The sequence below is a fragment of the Aquarana catesbeiana genome, linkage group LG03 (assembly GCF_042186555.1).
Source record: "Aquarana catesbeiana isolate 2022-GZ linkage group LG03, ASM4218655v1, whole genome shotgun sequence".
Classification (NCBI taxonomy): Eukaryota; Metazoa; Chordata; class Amphibia; order Anura; family Ranidae; genus Aquarana; species Aquarana catesbeiana.
In genome coordinates this window covers 34,614,272-34,632,528 of record NC_133326.1, presented here as the reverse complement: position 1 = coordinate 34,632,528, position 18,257 = coordinate 34,614,272, and the positions used below count along the sequence as shown (strand labels likewise).

The following is an 18,257-nucleotide window of genomic DNA, read 5'->3' as shown; positions in this document are numbered from 1 at the left end:
ACGTCTAGAGGAAAAAAGATTTCTTCTCCAAATACGGAAAGGTTTCTTCACAGTAAAAGCTGTGAAAATGTGGAATAGACTCCAGAGGTGGTTCTGACCAGCTCAGTAGATTGCTTGAAAAAAAAAAAAAAAAAAAAAAAGGCCTGGAATCTTTCCTAAAGGTACGTAATATAACTGGATACTAACATTTATAGGTAAAGTTGATCCTGCTGTAGAAAATTGGATCATGCTAGGCTGGGGTTTTTCTCTGGAACTAGATGGACTTGTGTCTTTTTTCAACCTGACTAACTATGTAACCAATGATGGGCCACTATTCCTCCCATTGACACCAACAATGGGGCACTATTCCTCCCACTGACATTATTGATGGGGCACTATTCCTCCCACTGACATTATTGATGGGGCACTATTCCTCCCACTAATACCAAAAAAGGGACATGGTTTACTTCAAGTGACACCAGGACATTTTCTACTCTCGTTGACCACAGTCCAGCCCTTTAAATCTGAAGGACAGTAAACTGGCCCTTTGTTTAGAAAGTTTGGGGACCCCTGGAATAGGAGGACCCACCTGAACAATCCCTTCCAATTTGTATTAAATAAGGCAGGTCCTTGCACTACACAGCTGATGGTAGATCTAAAAGGAGATTGCACAGTGTATGGCCACCTTAACCAGTTCACAACTGCCCTATAGCAGGTTTATGGCTACAGGGCAGCCGTTCTGTGCAGAATCATGAATTAAATACAGGAGATTCTGCACTTCCCCCTGGGGGGAGTGCCACTTGGCGCCAATGGCTGTCCACAGCACCCGCTAATTGAGGAGACACACAGGACAGAGGTCTGTCTATGTAAATAATGCAGAGCTCTGTCCTGTTATGCTGCGTACACACGACCGGTTTTGCCGTCGGAATAAACTCCGAAGGTTTCTCCGACAGAATTCCATTCAAGCGGTCTTGCCTACACACGGTCAATCCAAAGTCCGACCGTCAAGAACGCGGTGACATACAACACGTACAACGGGACTAGAAAAACGAAGTTCAATAGCCAGTAGCCAATACCTTCCGTCTCGTACTTGCTTCAGAGCATGCGTCAATTTTGGTCTGTTGGAACAGCATACAGACGATCGGTTTTCCCGATCGGAATTGGTTCCGTCGGAAATATTTAGAACATGTTCCATTACTAGGTCCGTCGAAATTTTTGAAAAAAAAAAAAAAGTCCGATGAGGCCTACACACGATCGGCATAGACGATAAAAAGCTTCCTTCTGACTTTTTCCGTCGGACATTCCGCTTGTGTGTACGCAGCTTTAGAGGGGACCTGATGGATCCATCACATCCCTTAGTAAAAGCAGCACACCTAGTACACAAATTTAACCCTTTGATTGCCCTCAATGTTTAACCCCTGCCCAGCCAGTGTCATTAGTACAGTGACAGTGCATATTTTTAGCACTGATCACTGTATTAGTGTCACTGGTTCCCGCTGTCAAAAGTGTCAGCCTGTCTGCCACAATATTGCAGTCCCACGATAAGTCGCTGATCACTGCCATTACTAGTATAAAAATGAAAAAAAAAAAAAAAACAAGTATATATATATATATATACACACACACACACAAACAAGCCAGCTGTTTTGCCCCAGTCAGTCCATCCCCCACACAGTTTGAAAGGACCCCCCAGGGACACACTTAACCCTTTGATCGCCCCTGGTGTTACCCCTTCCCTGCCAGTGTCATTTATACTTTGACAGGGCATTTTTTTTTAGCACTGATCACTGTAATAATGTCACTGGTTCCCAAAAAAGTGTCAAGTGTCCGATCTAACCGCCGCAGTCCTGAAGAAAAAAAAAATGATAAATAATCGCTGAATGCTGCCATTACTAGTAAGAAAATAAAATAAAAATGCTATAAAAATATTCCATAAGTTTGTAGACGCTATAACACTTGCGCAAACCAATAAATATACGCTTATTGGCATTTTGTTTTACCAAAAATATGTAGCAGAACACATATTGGCCTAAATTGATGAAGAAATGTAAAATCATTGTATATGTTTTATAGCAGAAAGTAAAAAAGTCAAAGTCAAAATTTTCGCTCTCTTTTTGTTTCTAGCGCAAAAAATAAAAACGGCAGAGGTGATCAAATACCACCAAATAAAGCTCTATTTATGTGAAGAAAAAAAGGGCCTCAATTTTGTTCGGGTGCAACAACTCACGACCGCGCAATTGTCAGTTAGGCTCTGGTCATTAAGGGGGTAAATTCTTCCGGGGCTGAAGTGATTAAACCCAAAACCAGCGATTTATATTATATTGCAGCTTACCAATCACTAGACATGGTGGCTGCATCAGTGTTTAGTCTTTGACTTTTTTATTTGGGTACAACCACGCAATTGTCAGTTCAAGAAACGCAGTGCCGTATTGCAGTAAACGGCCTGGTCATTAAGGGGGTAAATCTTCCAGAGGTCAAGTGGTTAAAGGAAGAAGTAGAAAAGTGGGTATGGTGTAAAAACGAGGGAGGTGTGGTCCAGAGTGGTAAACACACCCTATTCTGCGATGCGGTAAGGCAGTGCATGATAGGATATGAAGTTTACTGCATGGTCACATGACGTTACAGGAAGTGATGGGCTCAGAAGCATTTTTTAAAAATGATGAACACAGAGAGGTGCAGATTGAGGGCTGCCATGGACTAGGTAGGAGAGAGAGGAGCACGTTGAGGTGGCTTGGGCAGAAAAGACTTCAAATTATTATGAAAACTGAAATTTTGCATGAAAAAGTGAACTTTAAGCAGTATGCGCCATATTTTAAGTTTTTTTTTAAAGAGAGAATTTATTTTTTTATCTGGCAGTCTGCCCCTTCAGGATTACTAGACAGGAAGTCAGCGGTGAGCTAGAGGATATCGCTCCCCACTACACAAACGTCATCCGAAATATTTTCAAGTCTGATAATCTTCTGAAACTTTTAATGAAACCTATTTTACATCATAGACTATAAATGGTCCGTTCCATCTTTCAGGGTTATGAAAGGTTACATTCAAATGATCATTCTTATCTAACCAGACATTCCATTTCTGCATTTCAACACAAACATCCATCATTTGGATACTGGAAACTTCAGAATACATTCGGTGTGCCACAGAGGACCATTTCACACTAAAGGTGCAGAATAAAAGGGCATCTCCAATTCTCGCAGCCAAACTGGATAACACATACTTTATATTTTCTACATTGTTCCCATTCACATGGCAGAATGTAAAAGAGAACAAAAATGAAACCCCCCCCCCCCCCATTTGGGATAGAATAAAAAGAACAGATTATAACCCTCTGGCAGTTTTCTTTTTGCCATCTGTGTCACACTAGGGAGATTTCCTTCACTTCCTGCCCCATAGCCAAAACTGGAAGCGATAGGAAAACCCTCCAAAAGTGAGGGGGGTAAACCCTGGTTGTCCCCAGATCTACAGTCAAGCAGTGGTGGCTGGTGTTTTTGGATTTTTTTTTTTTTTGCGGGAGGAACAACCAACCCCCCCTGGTTGGTCAGCTATACCCCGCCCACCCACGTTGTGGGCGGTCAGTCATCCAGCTCCGCACTAACCCTATCTAGGTCACAGGCGGGCAGCGCTCCGACGGGTGGCGGCCTCCATCACGTCTCCTCCTCCTCTGCATCACAGCGGCTTCCGCCCCGTGCGGCTCCTCCCTCCTCCTCGACGTCCAATAACATCGCCTGTCCTTTCAGCCAATCGGGTGATGGGTCTCAAGACCCGCTTCCTGACTGGCCGGGAGGAGGATCAGTGACAATAGTGAATATTAATTCGCTATTGTCACACAACTGGGTGGGCCCAGGGCTCTGCGCTCCAAGCCCACCCTTTATTGAAGCCTATTAGAGCCTCACGTGCTTAAAAAATAAAAAAAAACAAAATTTTGGACCGCGCACCGTACATTTACTGCAGCTGGGCAACCACTCAGTGCCACATTACAAGTGATGACACTTCCGGGTCCGGGGAGCACACGTGTGCCGCCAGCAGCCCGCTCCTGCTGTGAATGTCTGCGTGCACCCGGGGATCATTCTTTACAGAGGCAGAACAGCAGTCTGCCTATGTAAACAAGGCAGATTGCCGTTCTGTCAGTACAGAAGGCATGGATACTGTGATTCTGTAAAGCAGAAACACAGATCCATGCCTTCCACTAATAAAAGTACCTCCCCCTCTACACTGAAACACCAGCTAGGCACACAATTACCCCTTTGATCGCCCCTGATGTGGGGACAACACCTGATGAAGACAAAGGGCCAGGAGGGCTGGTGGGGATCTCAGAAGAGGAGGAACAGGGCTGCTCTGTGCAAAACCATTGCACAGAGCAGGTAAGTATAGGCACCATTGTTATTTTTATTTAACCACTTGCCGACCGCCGATATACATCGGTACAATGGCAGCGGTGGGCAAATGGGCGTACCTGTACGTCCCCTTTCAGAGGCGGGGATAGCAGGCGCACCGCGTACAGCATGACCGTGCCCGCGGGACGGTCTCCCGGTGAATGTGTCACGGAGCCTCAGAACGTGGGAAGTGCCTATGTAAACAAGGCATTTCCCCGTTCTGCCTAGTGTCATGACAGAGATCACTGCTCTCTGTCATCGGGAGCAGTGATCGCTGTCATGTGACTGGAAGCCCATCCCCCCAACAGTTAGAATCACTCTCTAGGACACACTTAACCCCTTCATCGCCCCCTAGTGGTTAACCCCTTCCCTGCCAGTGTCATTTACACAGTAGTCAGTGCATTTTTATAGCACCGATCATTATAAATGACAATGGTCCCAAAATAGTGTCAAAAGTGTCCGATGTGTCCGCCATAATGTCGGAGTCACGATAAAAATCGCAGATCGCCACCATTACTAATGAAAAAAAAATTATAATAAAAATGCCATAAAACTATCCCCTATTTTGTAGACGCTATAACTTTTGCGCAAACCAATCAATATACGCTTATTGCGATTTTTTTTACCAAAAATATGTAGAAGAATACGTATCGGCCTAAACTGAGGACAAAAATTGTTTTTTTTTTTTTTTTTTTAATTATATATTTTTGGGGGATATTTATTATAGCAAAAAAGTAAAAATTGCGTTTTTTCAAAACTGACGCTTTTTTTTGTTTATAGCGCAAAAAATAAAACCTGCAGAGGTGATCAAATACCACCAAAAGAAAGTTCTTTTTGTGGAAAAAAAAAAAAGAAAGGATGCCAATTTTGTTTGGGTGCAACGTCACACGACCGCGCAATTGTCAGTTGCAGCGACGCAGTGCCCAATCGCAAAAAGTGCTTTGGTCAGGTAGGGGGTAAAATCTTCCAGGGCTGAAGCAGTTAAAAAAAAAAAAAAACTGAAGAAGGTTTACAAAACACTTTAAAAATAATCAATATTGATTGGGACAGTGAAGTTCCGCTTTAAGCCAATGCTCTGTAAGCTAGAAGCCTGGCTATCAGCCAAAGCAGCAGACAATGCGGGATAAGCTTTAACGCCTTCACAGACCGAGGTTTACCTATTAATCAGGAAACTGCAAAAATAGAACAGGTCAGCAAGATAACGATAACTTTATCGGCGGCCACAGAACACAAAGAAAAAAAAAAAAATGGCGCTTCTCATTTCATGGCCGGGTCAGTATGTTTATATCAGATTTCGGGGATTGGAACTGTAACAGGCTTGAAGCTGCAGATTTTATGATAAATAAATGATAACCAACGGAAAGTTTTGCATGCACAGCCTGAACTCCCCCACCCCACCCACCCACTTCTAGAGGCTGGTAGAAAAATCTCCCCCTGCTCCGTGTCATCCTTATTAGCAGAACATCGATAGGAGCCAGGATTACCGCACTGACAGCTGCAATTGCATGGATCAGGGCTACACAGACTCAATGCTATTTCCTCCCATTTTTTCCTCATTCCCTCAGCCTAGACCCGGCCAATGAACACATGACCACTAAGCTTTGTGGGTTTTTTTGGACAGAGTTGGTACAGTGCCAGGTATCCTGCATGTGCAGAATTCCTACAGTTCTAGTCAGATTACCAGGAGGAGAATGGTGCGAACGGACGAGCAGGAGAGTCATCAGCTGCCTTCAGTCACCTTAGCAAAAACGTCGGCTTTTAAAAAAGTTTACAATTAGACACGTGCGATTCATTTTATTACCAATCCGAACGAAATTTTCGCTAGTCGGAGATATCTGATTAACCACTTGCTTACCGGGCACTTAAACCCCCCTCCTATCCAGACCAATTTTCAGCTTTCGGCGCTGACGCACTTTGAATGACAATTGCGCGGTCATACTACACTGTACCCAAATGAAATTTTTATCATTTTTTCACCACAAATAGAGCTTTCTTTTGGTGGTATTTGATCACCTCTGCGGTTTTTACTTTTTATTAAAAAAATGTAAAAAACTGAATTTTTTTTTAAAAAAAAGTTTATTTTTTTATATTTTGTTTTAAAAAATTTTAAACGGGTAATTTTTCTCCTTCATTGATGTACGCTGATGAGGCGGCAGTGATGGGCACTGATGGGCGGCAGTGATGGGCACTGATGGGTGGCAGTGATGGGCACTGATGGGTGGCAGTGATGGGCAGCACTGGCAGGTGGCACTGATTGGCACTACAGGTGGGCATTGATAGGTGGTACTTGTGGGCACTGATAGGTGGTACTTGTGGGCACTGTTAGGTGGCACTGTGGGCACTGTTAGGTGGCACTGTGGGCACTGTTAGGTGGCACTGTGGGCACTGTTAGGTGGCACTGTGGGCACTGTTAGGTGGCACTGTGGGCACTGTTAGGTGGCACTGTGGGCACTATTAGGTGGCACTTTTATTGGGCACTGATGAGGCAGATGTGCCTCTTCCACTAAGGGACCGATGTCCCTCACATCCGATCCGGTGATCGGCTTTTTTTTCTACTCGCGCTGTCAGCGTGAGTAAAAAAAAAAACCGATTACCGATCTTTTGTTTACATCATGTGATCAGCTGTCATTGGCTGACAGCTGATCACATGGTAAGGGGCCAGGACCGGCCCCTTACACAGATCGGTGATCAGCCGAGTCTCAGTGACTCGGTGATCACAACGCGCCCGGCGCGCGCCCTGCTGGGCGCGCGCAGGGAGCGTGCACAGGGGAGGACGTCATATGACGTCCTCCCGGGAATGTAGGTCCGCGCTGTAGCCGTCATTCGGCTATAGCGCGGATGCCAAGCGGTTAATGAATTTCAACGAATCCGAAAAAAAATAACTAAAATTAATTTGTATTCATTTGTTTAATTCAGATGACATTTTGTATAACTTACATATACATATGGCAGCAGAGTGGCCTCCCTACGCTGGATCACGTAATAAATACCACTAAAAGAAAGCTCTATTTGTGGGGGAAAAAAAAAACGATATAAATTTCGTTTGGGTACAGTGTTGTATGACCGCGCCATTACCAGTTAACCACTCGCCTACAAGGCACTTATACCCCCTTCCTGCCCAGGACAATTTTCAGCGCTGTCACACTTTGAATGACAATTGTGCGGTCATGCAACTCTGTACCCAAACAAAATTTTTGTATTTTTTTTCACTCTTTCTTTTGGTGGTAATAACAGCTGTTTTTTTTTTTTTTTTTTACTTTTTTTGCTAAAAAACAAAAAAAAAGACCACAAATTGTGAAAACGAAAAATAAAAAAAAAAGTTTCACAGTTTGTTATAAAATTTAGCAAACAGGTAATTTGTTCCTTCACTGGTGTGCGCTGATGAAATGTTTTGCCCTTTACTTCTATTTTAAACTGAATGGGTTATTTTACAAGGTGATCATTTATAAACACTTTCATTTTGTTCCATTCGTTCTTTCGGATGCATGCAACTCCAATTGAGATCGTCCAATCAGCTCATTCCATTTCTCTTTGTGAGTTGGACTAGCAGGGATGACTCAGAGGGCAGAAGTAATCTCCCAGAATAGCCAATTGTCTGAAATAACATCAATGATTTTTATCGTGACTGCGACATTATGGCAGACAGATCGGAAACTTTTGGCGCTATTTTGGGACCATTCACATTCATACAGCGATCAGAGCAAGTAAAAAGGCATTGATTACTCTGTAAATGTGGCTGGCAGTGAAGGGGTTAAACCACTAGGTGGCGTTGTAGGGGTTAAGTGTGTCCTAGGGAGTGATTCTAACTGTGGGGGGGAGGGGCTAAGTGTGACATGACACTGATCACCGCTCCGATCACAGGGAGTGGTGATCGGTGTCATTAGGCAGAATGGGGAAATGCTTGTTTACAGCATTTTCCCGTTCTTCCTCTCCGTGAGACAATTGCGGGTATCCCCGCTGACATCGAGTCCGCGGGACCCACGATTACACTCATGGTGGGCGCGCGCCCGCACACCGTTTCTTAAAGGGCGACGTACGGGTACGTTAATCTGCCTGTATGTGCCCTTCTGCCGCAGTATATGTGCGTTAAGCTGTTAACAAATGACTATGAAACAAATTTTTTTTTGTGCTGTGCACATCTTTTTTTCCCCCCCTTGAGGACAACCCCAAATTTGGGATTTCCTTCCACATTCAGTGATACCGGCAAACAGACAGCAATAAAAACTGACAGGGGTTCTAATCATCTCCACTCCAATCTAAAATGAAAAACAAATTGCCTTTAGTTACACTTTAAACCAAAAAATGTAATATACTGTAGATTACCAATTCTTAGATGTGACGGCTACATTCATTTTTGTTTTTTTTCACACCTGCAGAGTCTCCACTGGCCCTCTGAAAAGCGATCCACAGTAGATAGCTTTTTTTGGAGGGAAGCAGAGCAGCAGCCGCCAGGCATTTGGGGGGCAATACTCCTGCCGGACAGATGCCCTTAAATTTTTTTTTTTTTTTTTTATTTTACCAGGCTAACAGGGATTTTCAGCACGCCACAAGCCAAGCATTGGTTCAAGATTGCAGTACGGCCCTATTCACTTGAATGGGTACATTTTCTAGTCTATCTAACACTACCCTCCTCCAGATATACAATGGCGCTGTCCAAGGGTGTCTCCATTGCTCCTCCATCCAGAGAGACACACCCTAAGGCTTGGTTCACACCTATGCAGTTTATTTTTGATCTGTGCATTTTGAGTTTTTGCACATGCGTTTTGATCCAAAATAGCCAAAAATGAAAAACGCCTATAAACGAAACACGGCTAAACGCGAGTTACTGCGTTTAGAAGCGTTTGGCGCTCGAAATGCCTCTAAACTCAGCATCTGAACTCATTTTTTTGCTTTCCAAAAAAGGCCTCTAAACTCAACTGCCTAAAAAAACGACATTAAACGAGCCTGTGTACATGTACACATAAGATAGCATTGGATGAGTTCAGGGGCAGCTGAAAAAAAGCCTCCAACTGCCTCTGAAGGTCCGTTTACCAGCAGCAGTGTACATGAGGCCTAAATGCCTGGCAGCTGCTGCTCTACTGCCCTCTAAACAGCGATCCACCACAGAATGCTTTTTAGAGGGGTGATGCCCACTGCCACAAGTGTAAAAGGAGCAAAAAAAAAAAAAATAAAAATAAAAATAAATAATGAATGCAGCCCACCACATCTAAGAATTGGTAAGCTGCAGTGTACTTCATTTTTGTTTTTGGGTTTAATGCTGCTTTAGGGCCCAGTCACACTGCATGTGAATTGCACATGGATGTTTTACATGTTCCTGTGCGATATACATGCAGTTCTGTGCAGTGAAATTTTAGCCCATTTTGAACGGGCTGAAAGCGCACCACATCAAAAGAAGTGCATGCACTACTTTTGGAAACACACTGAAACTGGATCGTCTGGTACTTTTCTACTGCATTTGTGGCCTGCATTTGGGGTGTTGCTTACATTGCCCTGACACCCGCTGCAGATCACAAGGGCAGTGCGTTTTGAATGCGGCGCGCGAAATCGTCACAGAACGGGGGTTTTCCCGCACAGCGTTCTAGTGTGAACGGGCGTTTATGCCAGTTAGTGTGTGTGTTCAGTTTAAGCAGAGAGAGTGGGCTGAAGTCCGCTCTCTGCTGACATTACCAAGGTCAGTCCAGGCATCGCGTCATCCCGACAATGAAGTCTGGATCCGCCAGGTGCCTGGACTGACACCCGGCTCAGAGAGCCGCTCAGAGACTGAGCTGGCTGCCCTCAGCCCTCCACAGCCCAGCGCTCCAGTGTGTGAGGAGGGAGCAGAGAGCACAGGCTACAGCTCTCTGCGCAGGGAGCTCTGACAACCGAGCGATTGACGGTGTCCGATCGCTCGGTTCTCAGTGTTAGAGGCGCTGGGGTACAGATACAGCTTTGGAACGATGCTGCATCCACCGATGCAAGTATGATTTTAAAAAAATTTAAAAAAAAATAAAAAAAAAAAAAGGAAGGGGTTTGTGTCTGGGATTTCAGTATTGTTCACAATGGATTGTAAATTTCCTCTTTTTGTGCACCATAGAGTCAGTTCTTACAATTATAAACAACTCTTCACTTCAGCTCCAGGCCTTTTTCTGACACTTGTTTACATGTAAAAATAAAGTCTTTTTTGCTAGAAAATTAGACAGAACCCCCAAACATTTTTTTTAAAGCAGTGTGATTTTTTTTTTTTAATCACACTGTACTCTTTTTTTGGAAAAAATACACTTTTTTGAATTCTAATGCAAAAAAAAAAAAAAAAAAAAAAAAAAAAACACACACAATACATAACCAAATTTTGTTTGTAAAATATCAAAGATGATGTTACGCCATGTAAACCGATACCAAACATGTCACGCTTTGAAATTACACATGCTCGTGCAATGGCGACAAACTACGTAAATCTTACCATCCATAGGCGACGCTTTAAAAGCCTTTACAGGTTACCACTTTAGATTTACAGAGGAGGTCCGGTGCTAGAATTATAGAATTACTGCCCATGATCTGACATTCACAGTGATAGCTCACGTGTTGGGGGGGGTCGTTGTTTGCGTGTGTACGGGACCAACGCGCGGGTTCGTCTTTGCGCATGAGCACAGGGGCACTTTAAATTTCCTTTTTTAATTATTAATTTACTTTTACATTTTTATTTTTACACGTTTGCTTTACTTTTTTTTATCACTTATTGCTGTCACAAGGAATGTAGGGCATGTGACAGGTACTCTTTATGGAGATCTGGGGTCTATAAGACCCTAAATTCCTCCTCCGTCCTTAAAGTGTTACTAAACCCACAACAGTAAAATCAGTCTGTATTTGCAGCAAAGCATGCTTGTTATACTCACTGTGGAACCTAAGGGGTTAATCCTCCACATTTTGTATAAAGGCTGTTTGATCCTGTCTTCTCTGATCTTCCTCCTCTTTAACCGACTCCAAAAAATAACCTGATATTTACAGAGCCAGGGGAGGCGCTACACATGCTCAGTTTGGCGTGTCTTGCTAGAGTTTTTTTTTTTTTAACTTGGGAGAGCGCATGTGATCAGCACAGGGCCAATCAGCACTATCCAGACAGAGGGTCAGGGGAGAATCAAAACTCCTCCTACAAGCTTTACTAGGAACTGATAGAAGTCACAAGACTGCTGTATACTGCTGATGAGAAAAGGTATTTATCAGTATATATTTACTAAAATAATTGCATTTCCATGTATTGTGGGAGACCAGATATAGTGAATGCAGGGTCCTGGGTTTAGTAACACCGTTTTTGAATGCTTTTGATTTTTCAAAAATTTTGCTGGTGACATCCGGGCATACCTCCCAACTTTCTGAGATGGGAATGAGGGACACCTATTAGCAAAAGTAAAAAGGCTTAGGACACACCCCTTGCCACGCCCTCTTAAAAGAAGAATTGTACAAAAAAAAAAAAAAAAAAAAAAAGATTGGTTAAACCCAAAGATGCTTTTTTTTTTACCACTACTATTCTTTTATACTTGCCTTTGGAATTTACAAATGCAGCAATTTAGAAATCGGATGAAAGGTTTAGCACTGGGAAACACTTTTTGAAAGGTAAATAGTGCATTTTATATACAACTATATAAACCAGACCAAAACGAGGGACAAATGAGGAGGAAAGAGGGACAGAGGGACAGTCCCTCTAAATCAGGAACAGTTGGGAGCTATGTCCAGGTAAACCGAGTTACTACAGCGGAATGCCCATCCTGGCTTTTCTTCGGCTGTCCGACCAGCCGGCAGACGCGCAGGCTGGTTTCTCAGGTCTCCCGGAGGGCAGTGGCGGGGGGGGGGGGGGGGGGGGGGGTTGGGGCTTCGGGGTGGTGTAGGATGTTAGCATTACATTTACAAGAGAGCCGACCGCCTGCTCTACAAAATGGTACCGGGAAGATGCTGCAGACACCGCCCTAGTATAGCCACCAAAATTCCAGCAACACACGGGTACGTCACTGGTCTTTAAGTGGTACAGTGCACCTACAAGATACAATGTAGTTTACATTGTATTTGCAATGTGTTTAGAGTGTTTGTGGTGCATCTTTGAAATCATTTCTGTAATGATTTCAATTCATTTTCTTTACCAAGTTGCTTTTATGCGCATTTGCAGGGTGTTCTGGTATGGAAAAATGCAGCATCTTAATACGTTCTTCTGGCCTATGCCTGGAGGGTAACAAGTCCCCATGCAGTCAGCTAGCGCTGCACACCGGTCCTCACTGTACGTCTCTGCATGTGCATTTGCTCCCATGGGTGAGACGCAGGATCTTTCATTCTTTTACCAGTGTAGGACCCACTGATAACGGGGTACTTTGACGCAGTAAGTGGGATTAGTACTAGATGACCATATAGTGTGACCAAATCCCCGTATTTTTGAAAATGTTCAGGCGTTTTTAAAAAACCTTGCAGGATTTAAAGTGGAATTAAAACCTCCTATCGTTTTCAGCCAAGGAAGCTGCCATCTTTGCCTATGTTAAATCTTTGACTGCCATGGTGCTGCCCATGTGATCAGTTATGACACCAGCCATTGGATGGTTTGACAGTTTGGTTGAGAGCACAACCAATGGGAGTGTTACATTTCCAGCACGTGCCAGAAATGAAACGGTTTTATGGATGGGTTTACTTCCACTTTAAAATGTCATTTTTGTAAGTGTGCGCTATAATCTATTTTGTTCTGTTTACGGTCTTATAGCAGCAACATCTTGAATGTAAAAGCATTTTTAGGGTGTGCCCCCCAAATATGATGTTTGCGTGTGCATTTGAACACATTTTCAGTGTGCTTACATGTGTTTTTTTGGCACTTTTTTATTGCCGTCAACTTATTTGTTTACCAAGTTACGTTTGCGCGTTCATGCACATACGCAGTGCATTCCGGTGCAGACAAACACAACAGTGGAATGTGTTTCTCGCCTGTGCGTTCGTACTGCAGAATTACCTGGAGGGAAATTACAAGTCCACACGCAGTCAGATCGCAGCCCTTCCCGCACAATCCCTCCTCTTATTGTACGTCTCTGCGTGTGCATTTGAACGCGTTCTCAGCGCATGCATTCACTGTACGTTTTCAGTACTTTTTTTGTGCGTTTCTGGAATAATAATTTCTCAATATATTTCAATTCACTAAGTTGTGTTTACGTTTGCAGGGTGTTCCGGTTTGGAAAAATGCAGCCTTGGAATATATTTTTCTGGCTTATGCATAACAACAATAAACGCACCCGACTGCCTCTGATGTGAATGAGCCCTACGAGTGTTGAGGTCACAAAGGGGTTAATTAACTCTTCCATCCTTGGAGGGGAATTACAAGTCTCCATGCAGTCGGGTCGCAGCCCTCCCACCACAATCCCTCCCCTGTTATTGTACGTCTCTGCATTCGCATTTGAATGCATTTTCAGTGCATTTACATATGATTTTGGTGCTTGAATGTATTTTCCATTTATTTTCTTTACAAAGTTGCATTTACGCACATTTGCACGCATTCCGGTGTGGAAAAATGTGGCATTGGAATTAGTTTTTCTTGCCTATGCAATTGCACCCAACTGCCTCTGGTGTAAAGTGTGTCCTAAAAGGTGACAAAGGGTTCATTAACTCTTCCATACCTGGAGGGGAATGACAAGTCCCTATGCAGTCAGATCACAGCCCTTCTCTGTATGTCTCTGCGTGCGCATTTGAATGCATCTACATGTATTTTTGTTGAAAAGTTTCATTAATGTTGGTTTATTTTCGTTACCAAGTTGCATTTACGCACGTTTGCACGCGTTCCGGTGTGGGAAAATGTGACCTTGGAATAAGTTTTTCTTGGAAAGGAATGACGAGTCCACATGCAGTCGGACTGCAGCCCTTCCGCCACAATCCCTCCCATCGCTGTACCACTGTTCGTGCGCATCTGAACACGTTTGCAGTGCGTTTACATGCATTTGCAGAGCGTTTTCAGGAATTTCTTCATTTATCTCAATTTACTTTATTGACCAAGTTGCGTTTACACACGTTTGCATGCGTTTCTGCGCATTTGCAGGGCGTTCCGGAAAAACGTGCCATTGGAATACGGTTTTCTGGCCTATGGGTTTGTACTGCCTCTGGGTTGAATGAGCCCTATAAGTGCTGAACTCACAAAGAGGTTAAAGTGACACTAAGGGCTCTTTCATATGGGGCGGATCAGTGATGATCTGCCCTGTGAACATCCGCTTGCTCAGCAGGAAGATGACAGGTCCGTCGCTAACCTGTCAGAGCGCCGCTCTCCCCTATGGGGGAATCGGGTGATGACGGACCGTAGAGTCCGTCGTCACCCGATCTGATCCGAAAACGGATGGAAATAGGTTTTTCCTCCATTACACTTTTTCGGATCGGAGTGGGTCGGATGTCAGCGGACATGTCACCGCTGACATCCGACGCTCCATAGAGTGTCCGTTCAGGTCCGCCTAAAAAACTGACAGGCGGACCTGAACGGACAGTCCATGTGAAAGAGGCCTAAAGGTTGTTTTTTTTTTTTTGTTTTTTTGTTTTTTAAACAAACATATCACACTTACCTCCACTGTGCAGCTCGTTTTGCACAGAGTGGCCAAGAACCTGGTCTTCTGGGGTCCCTCGGCAGCTCTCGCGGCTCCTCCCCACAGCAGATAACCTTGCGGGCGTGCTCCCGAGGCCAAATGCAGGACTCGTCCCCGCCCCCCGGCGCTCGTGTCGGATTTGATTGACAACAGCAGGAGCCAATGGCTGCGCTGCTATCAATCTATCCAATCAACAGCCAAGAACCCACCGGGCAGAGAGGCAGTGCGTCCCTGTGGGTCAAGTTCGAGGGGTCAGGTAAGTAAAGCGGGGGGGGGGGGGGTCACTGACAGGATGCATTAAGGTAAAAAAACACGAACCTTTACAACCCCTTTAACTCTTCCATCCCTGGAGAGGAATTACAAGCCCCCATGCAGTCAGATCGCAGCCCTTCCACCACAATCCCTCCTGTCACTGTACGTCTCTGCGTGCGAATTTGAATGCGTTTGCAGCGCGTTTTCAGGAATTTCTTCATTTATTTCAATTCACTTTCATTACCAAGTTGCGTTTACACACGTTTGCACACGTTCGCGTACTTTTGCAGGGCGTTCTGGAAAAATGCGACATTGGAACACATTTTTCTTGAAAAAGGAACGACAAGTCCAAAATGCAGTCGGATTGCCGCCCTTCCGCCACAATCTCTATCACGTTACGTCTCAGCGTTCGCATTTCAACGCATTTGCAGCGCATTTACGTGCATTCGCAGTGCGTTTTCAGGAATCTCTTCATTTATTTTAATTTTCTTTCTTCACTAAGTTGCGTTTACACACATTTGCACACATTCATGTGCAGGCAAAAATGCGGCACTGAAATAGATTTTTCTGGCCTAGGCATAAAAAATTACAAAAAAAAAAAAAAAATTACAAAAAAAAAAAAAAGTGATGCACCTGCCCACCTCTGGTGTAAAGGAGTTGTATACGACCCCTTTCACACCGAGGCAGTTTTCAGGTGTTTTAGCGCTAGAAATAGCGCCTGTAAAGCGCCTGAAAACTGCCTCTTGAATGTGAAAGGCCGAGTCCTTTTACGCTGGGGCGGTGCATTTGTGGGACATTAGAAAAAGTCCTGCAAGCCGCATATTTGGGGCGGTTTGGGAGCGCTGTAGTTAGAACTCCCAAAACACCACTGCAATGAATGGGCAGCGCTTCGGAAGCGCCACAACACAGGCATTTTTAACCCCTTCGGCCGCTAGCGGTGGTTAAAAGCGCCCCACTAGCGGCTGAAAAGCGCCGCTTACACAGCAGTAAAGCACAGCTAAAACGAGCGTCCCTTTACCGCTAATGCTCGGGCGGCCCCAGTGTGAAAGGGGTCTAAGCGTTGAGGTCACAAAGGGGTTAATTAACACTTTCATTCCTGGAGAGGTGGGAGGACTACAAGTCCCCATGAAGTCGGATCACAGCCCTTCCCCCCACAATCCCCCCTGTCGCTGTATGTCTCCGCGTGCGCATCTGAAGTGCGTTTCCAGGAATTTCTTCATTTATTTCTAATTTAACTTCGTTACCAATTTGCATTTACGCACATTTGCACGCGTCAACAGGGCGTTTCCCGAAATCTATGGAAAAGGAATGACAAGTCCCCACGCAGTCGGATCGCAGCCCTTCCACCACACCCCCCCCCCTATCATGGTACGTCCCAGCGTGCGTGTTTGCTTTGCGTTTACATGCATTCGCAGTGCGTTTTCAGGAATTTCTTCATTTATTTTTAATTTACTTTTGTTACCAATTTGCATTCATGCACGTTTGCACGCGTCAACGCGCATTTACAGGGCGTTTCCCGAAATACGCGGCATCGGAATACGTTTTTCTGGAAAAGGAACGACAAGCCCCCATGCAGTTGTATCGCAGCCCTTCCACCACAACCCCCCCCATCATGGTACGTCCCAGCGTGCGTGTTTGCATTGTGTTTACGTGCGTCCGCAGTGCGTTTTCACGAATTTCTTCATTTATTTCAATTAACTTTCTTTACCAAGTTGCGTTTACACACGTTCATGTGCGTTTGCAGGCAAAAATGCGGCACAGGAATACGTTTTTCTGTCCTATGCATAAAAAAAAAAAAAAATACAAATAAAACACACACCTGCCCACCTCTGGGGGGTAAATGAGCCCTAGAAGTGTTGAGGTCACAAAGGGGTTAATTAACTCTTCTATCCCTGGAGGGGAACAACAAGTCCTGATGATGATGAGAGGTGAATATATTCCCTGATATAAGGAGGTCAGTGTTGGGCACACAGAGGTCAGCCCCCCCCTTCTCTCTCTGGTAGTGGAAGGGTTAACACCCCCCCCATGTCCCCTTCCTCTGGGTGACCCTCCTCCCCTCCCCCCACACAGCCGCTTCTCCTCACCTCCTGCTTATCCAGCAACAAGTGTGTCCGGGGAGATAACATTCCAGGTCATGGCTCCTCTCCCGGCTCTCTCCTCTCCTCTCTTCTCCTCTCCCCTCTCTCGGGCACACAATGGACACTCCGCTCTTCTCTCGCTACAAATGTATCAACTTTCCGCTTCTCTCCCCTCACACTCCGCTCCGGACAGCAGAAAGCCTCTCCGCGCACGCGCAGTCCCGAGCAGAGCCGCCCCGCCCAGGCACAGCGCCGCGCAGTGATTGGCTGCCAGAGCTGTCCGTCTGGTACTCTCCCTCCTCCTCCTCCTTCTCCCCTCTGGCTGGGAGAAGAAGAGTGGAAGGAGAGAAGTTGGAGAAGAAGTGATCGGGGCTGAGATTGTCCGATCTTCTTCTATGGATACAATGTCAGCGATGTGATGGATGGAAGGGGGTCCTGGGAAATTCAGCACTGCATCTTTATGTGTGATGTGATCAATGTGCTTCAATTAAAAAAAAAAACTTAGACTCAACTTAAAGAGGTCAGCCCCTCCCACAAAAAAATTAAAATTCAGCTACAAATACTGTACAAAATAAATACTGTATAAATAATGTACACAGGGCTGGTGCAAGGATTTTTGACACCCTAGGCGAAACCTCAATTTGCCAACCCTCCTGGCTCCACCCCTGACTCCACCCACTTTGCCCTGCCCATGTTTACCCCACCTTTTGAAATAAAGTGCCCATCAAATGCAGCCTCACCAGCGCCCATCAATGCAGCCTCACCAGCGCCCATCAAATGCAGCCTCACCAGCGCCCATCAATGCAGCCTCACCAGCGCCCATCAATGCAGCCTCACCAGCGCCCATCAATGCAGCCTCACCAGCGCCTATCAAATGCAGCCTCACCAGCGCCCATCAAATGCAGCCTACCAGCGCCCATCAATGCGGCTTCACCAGTGCCCATCAATGCAGCCTCACCAGCGCCCATCAATGCAACCTCACCAGTGCCCATCAATGCAGCCTCACC

At 45.1% G+C, this 18,257-nt stretch overlaps 1 protein-coding gene across 4 annotated transcripts in view; it reads right to left on the bottom strand.

Annotated features, from left to right (window-relative positions):
- The window catches only part of AKAP13 (A-kinase anchoring protein 13), a 446,306-nt gene extending 428,810 nt beyond the window's left edge, over positions 1–17,496 (bottom strand). For all 4 annotated transcript variants that reach the window (XM_073618416.1, XM_073618419.1, XM_073618420.1 and 1 more), the window contains exon 1: positions 17,257–17,496. In XM_073618416.1, the coding sequence (XP_073474517.1) occupies positions 17,257–17,298 (42 nt within the window). In that variant the 5' untranslated portion in view covers positions 17,299–17,496. The remainder of the gene's footprint in view (positions 1–17,256) is intronic.
- Between the last annotated feature and the right edge of the window lie 761 nt (positions 17,497–18,257).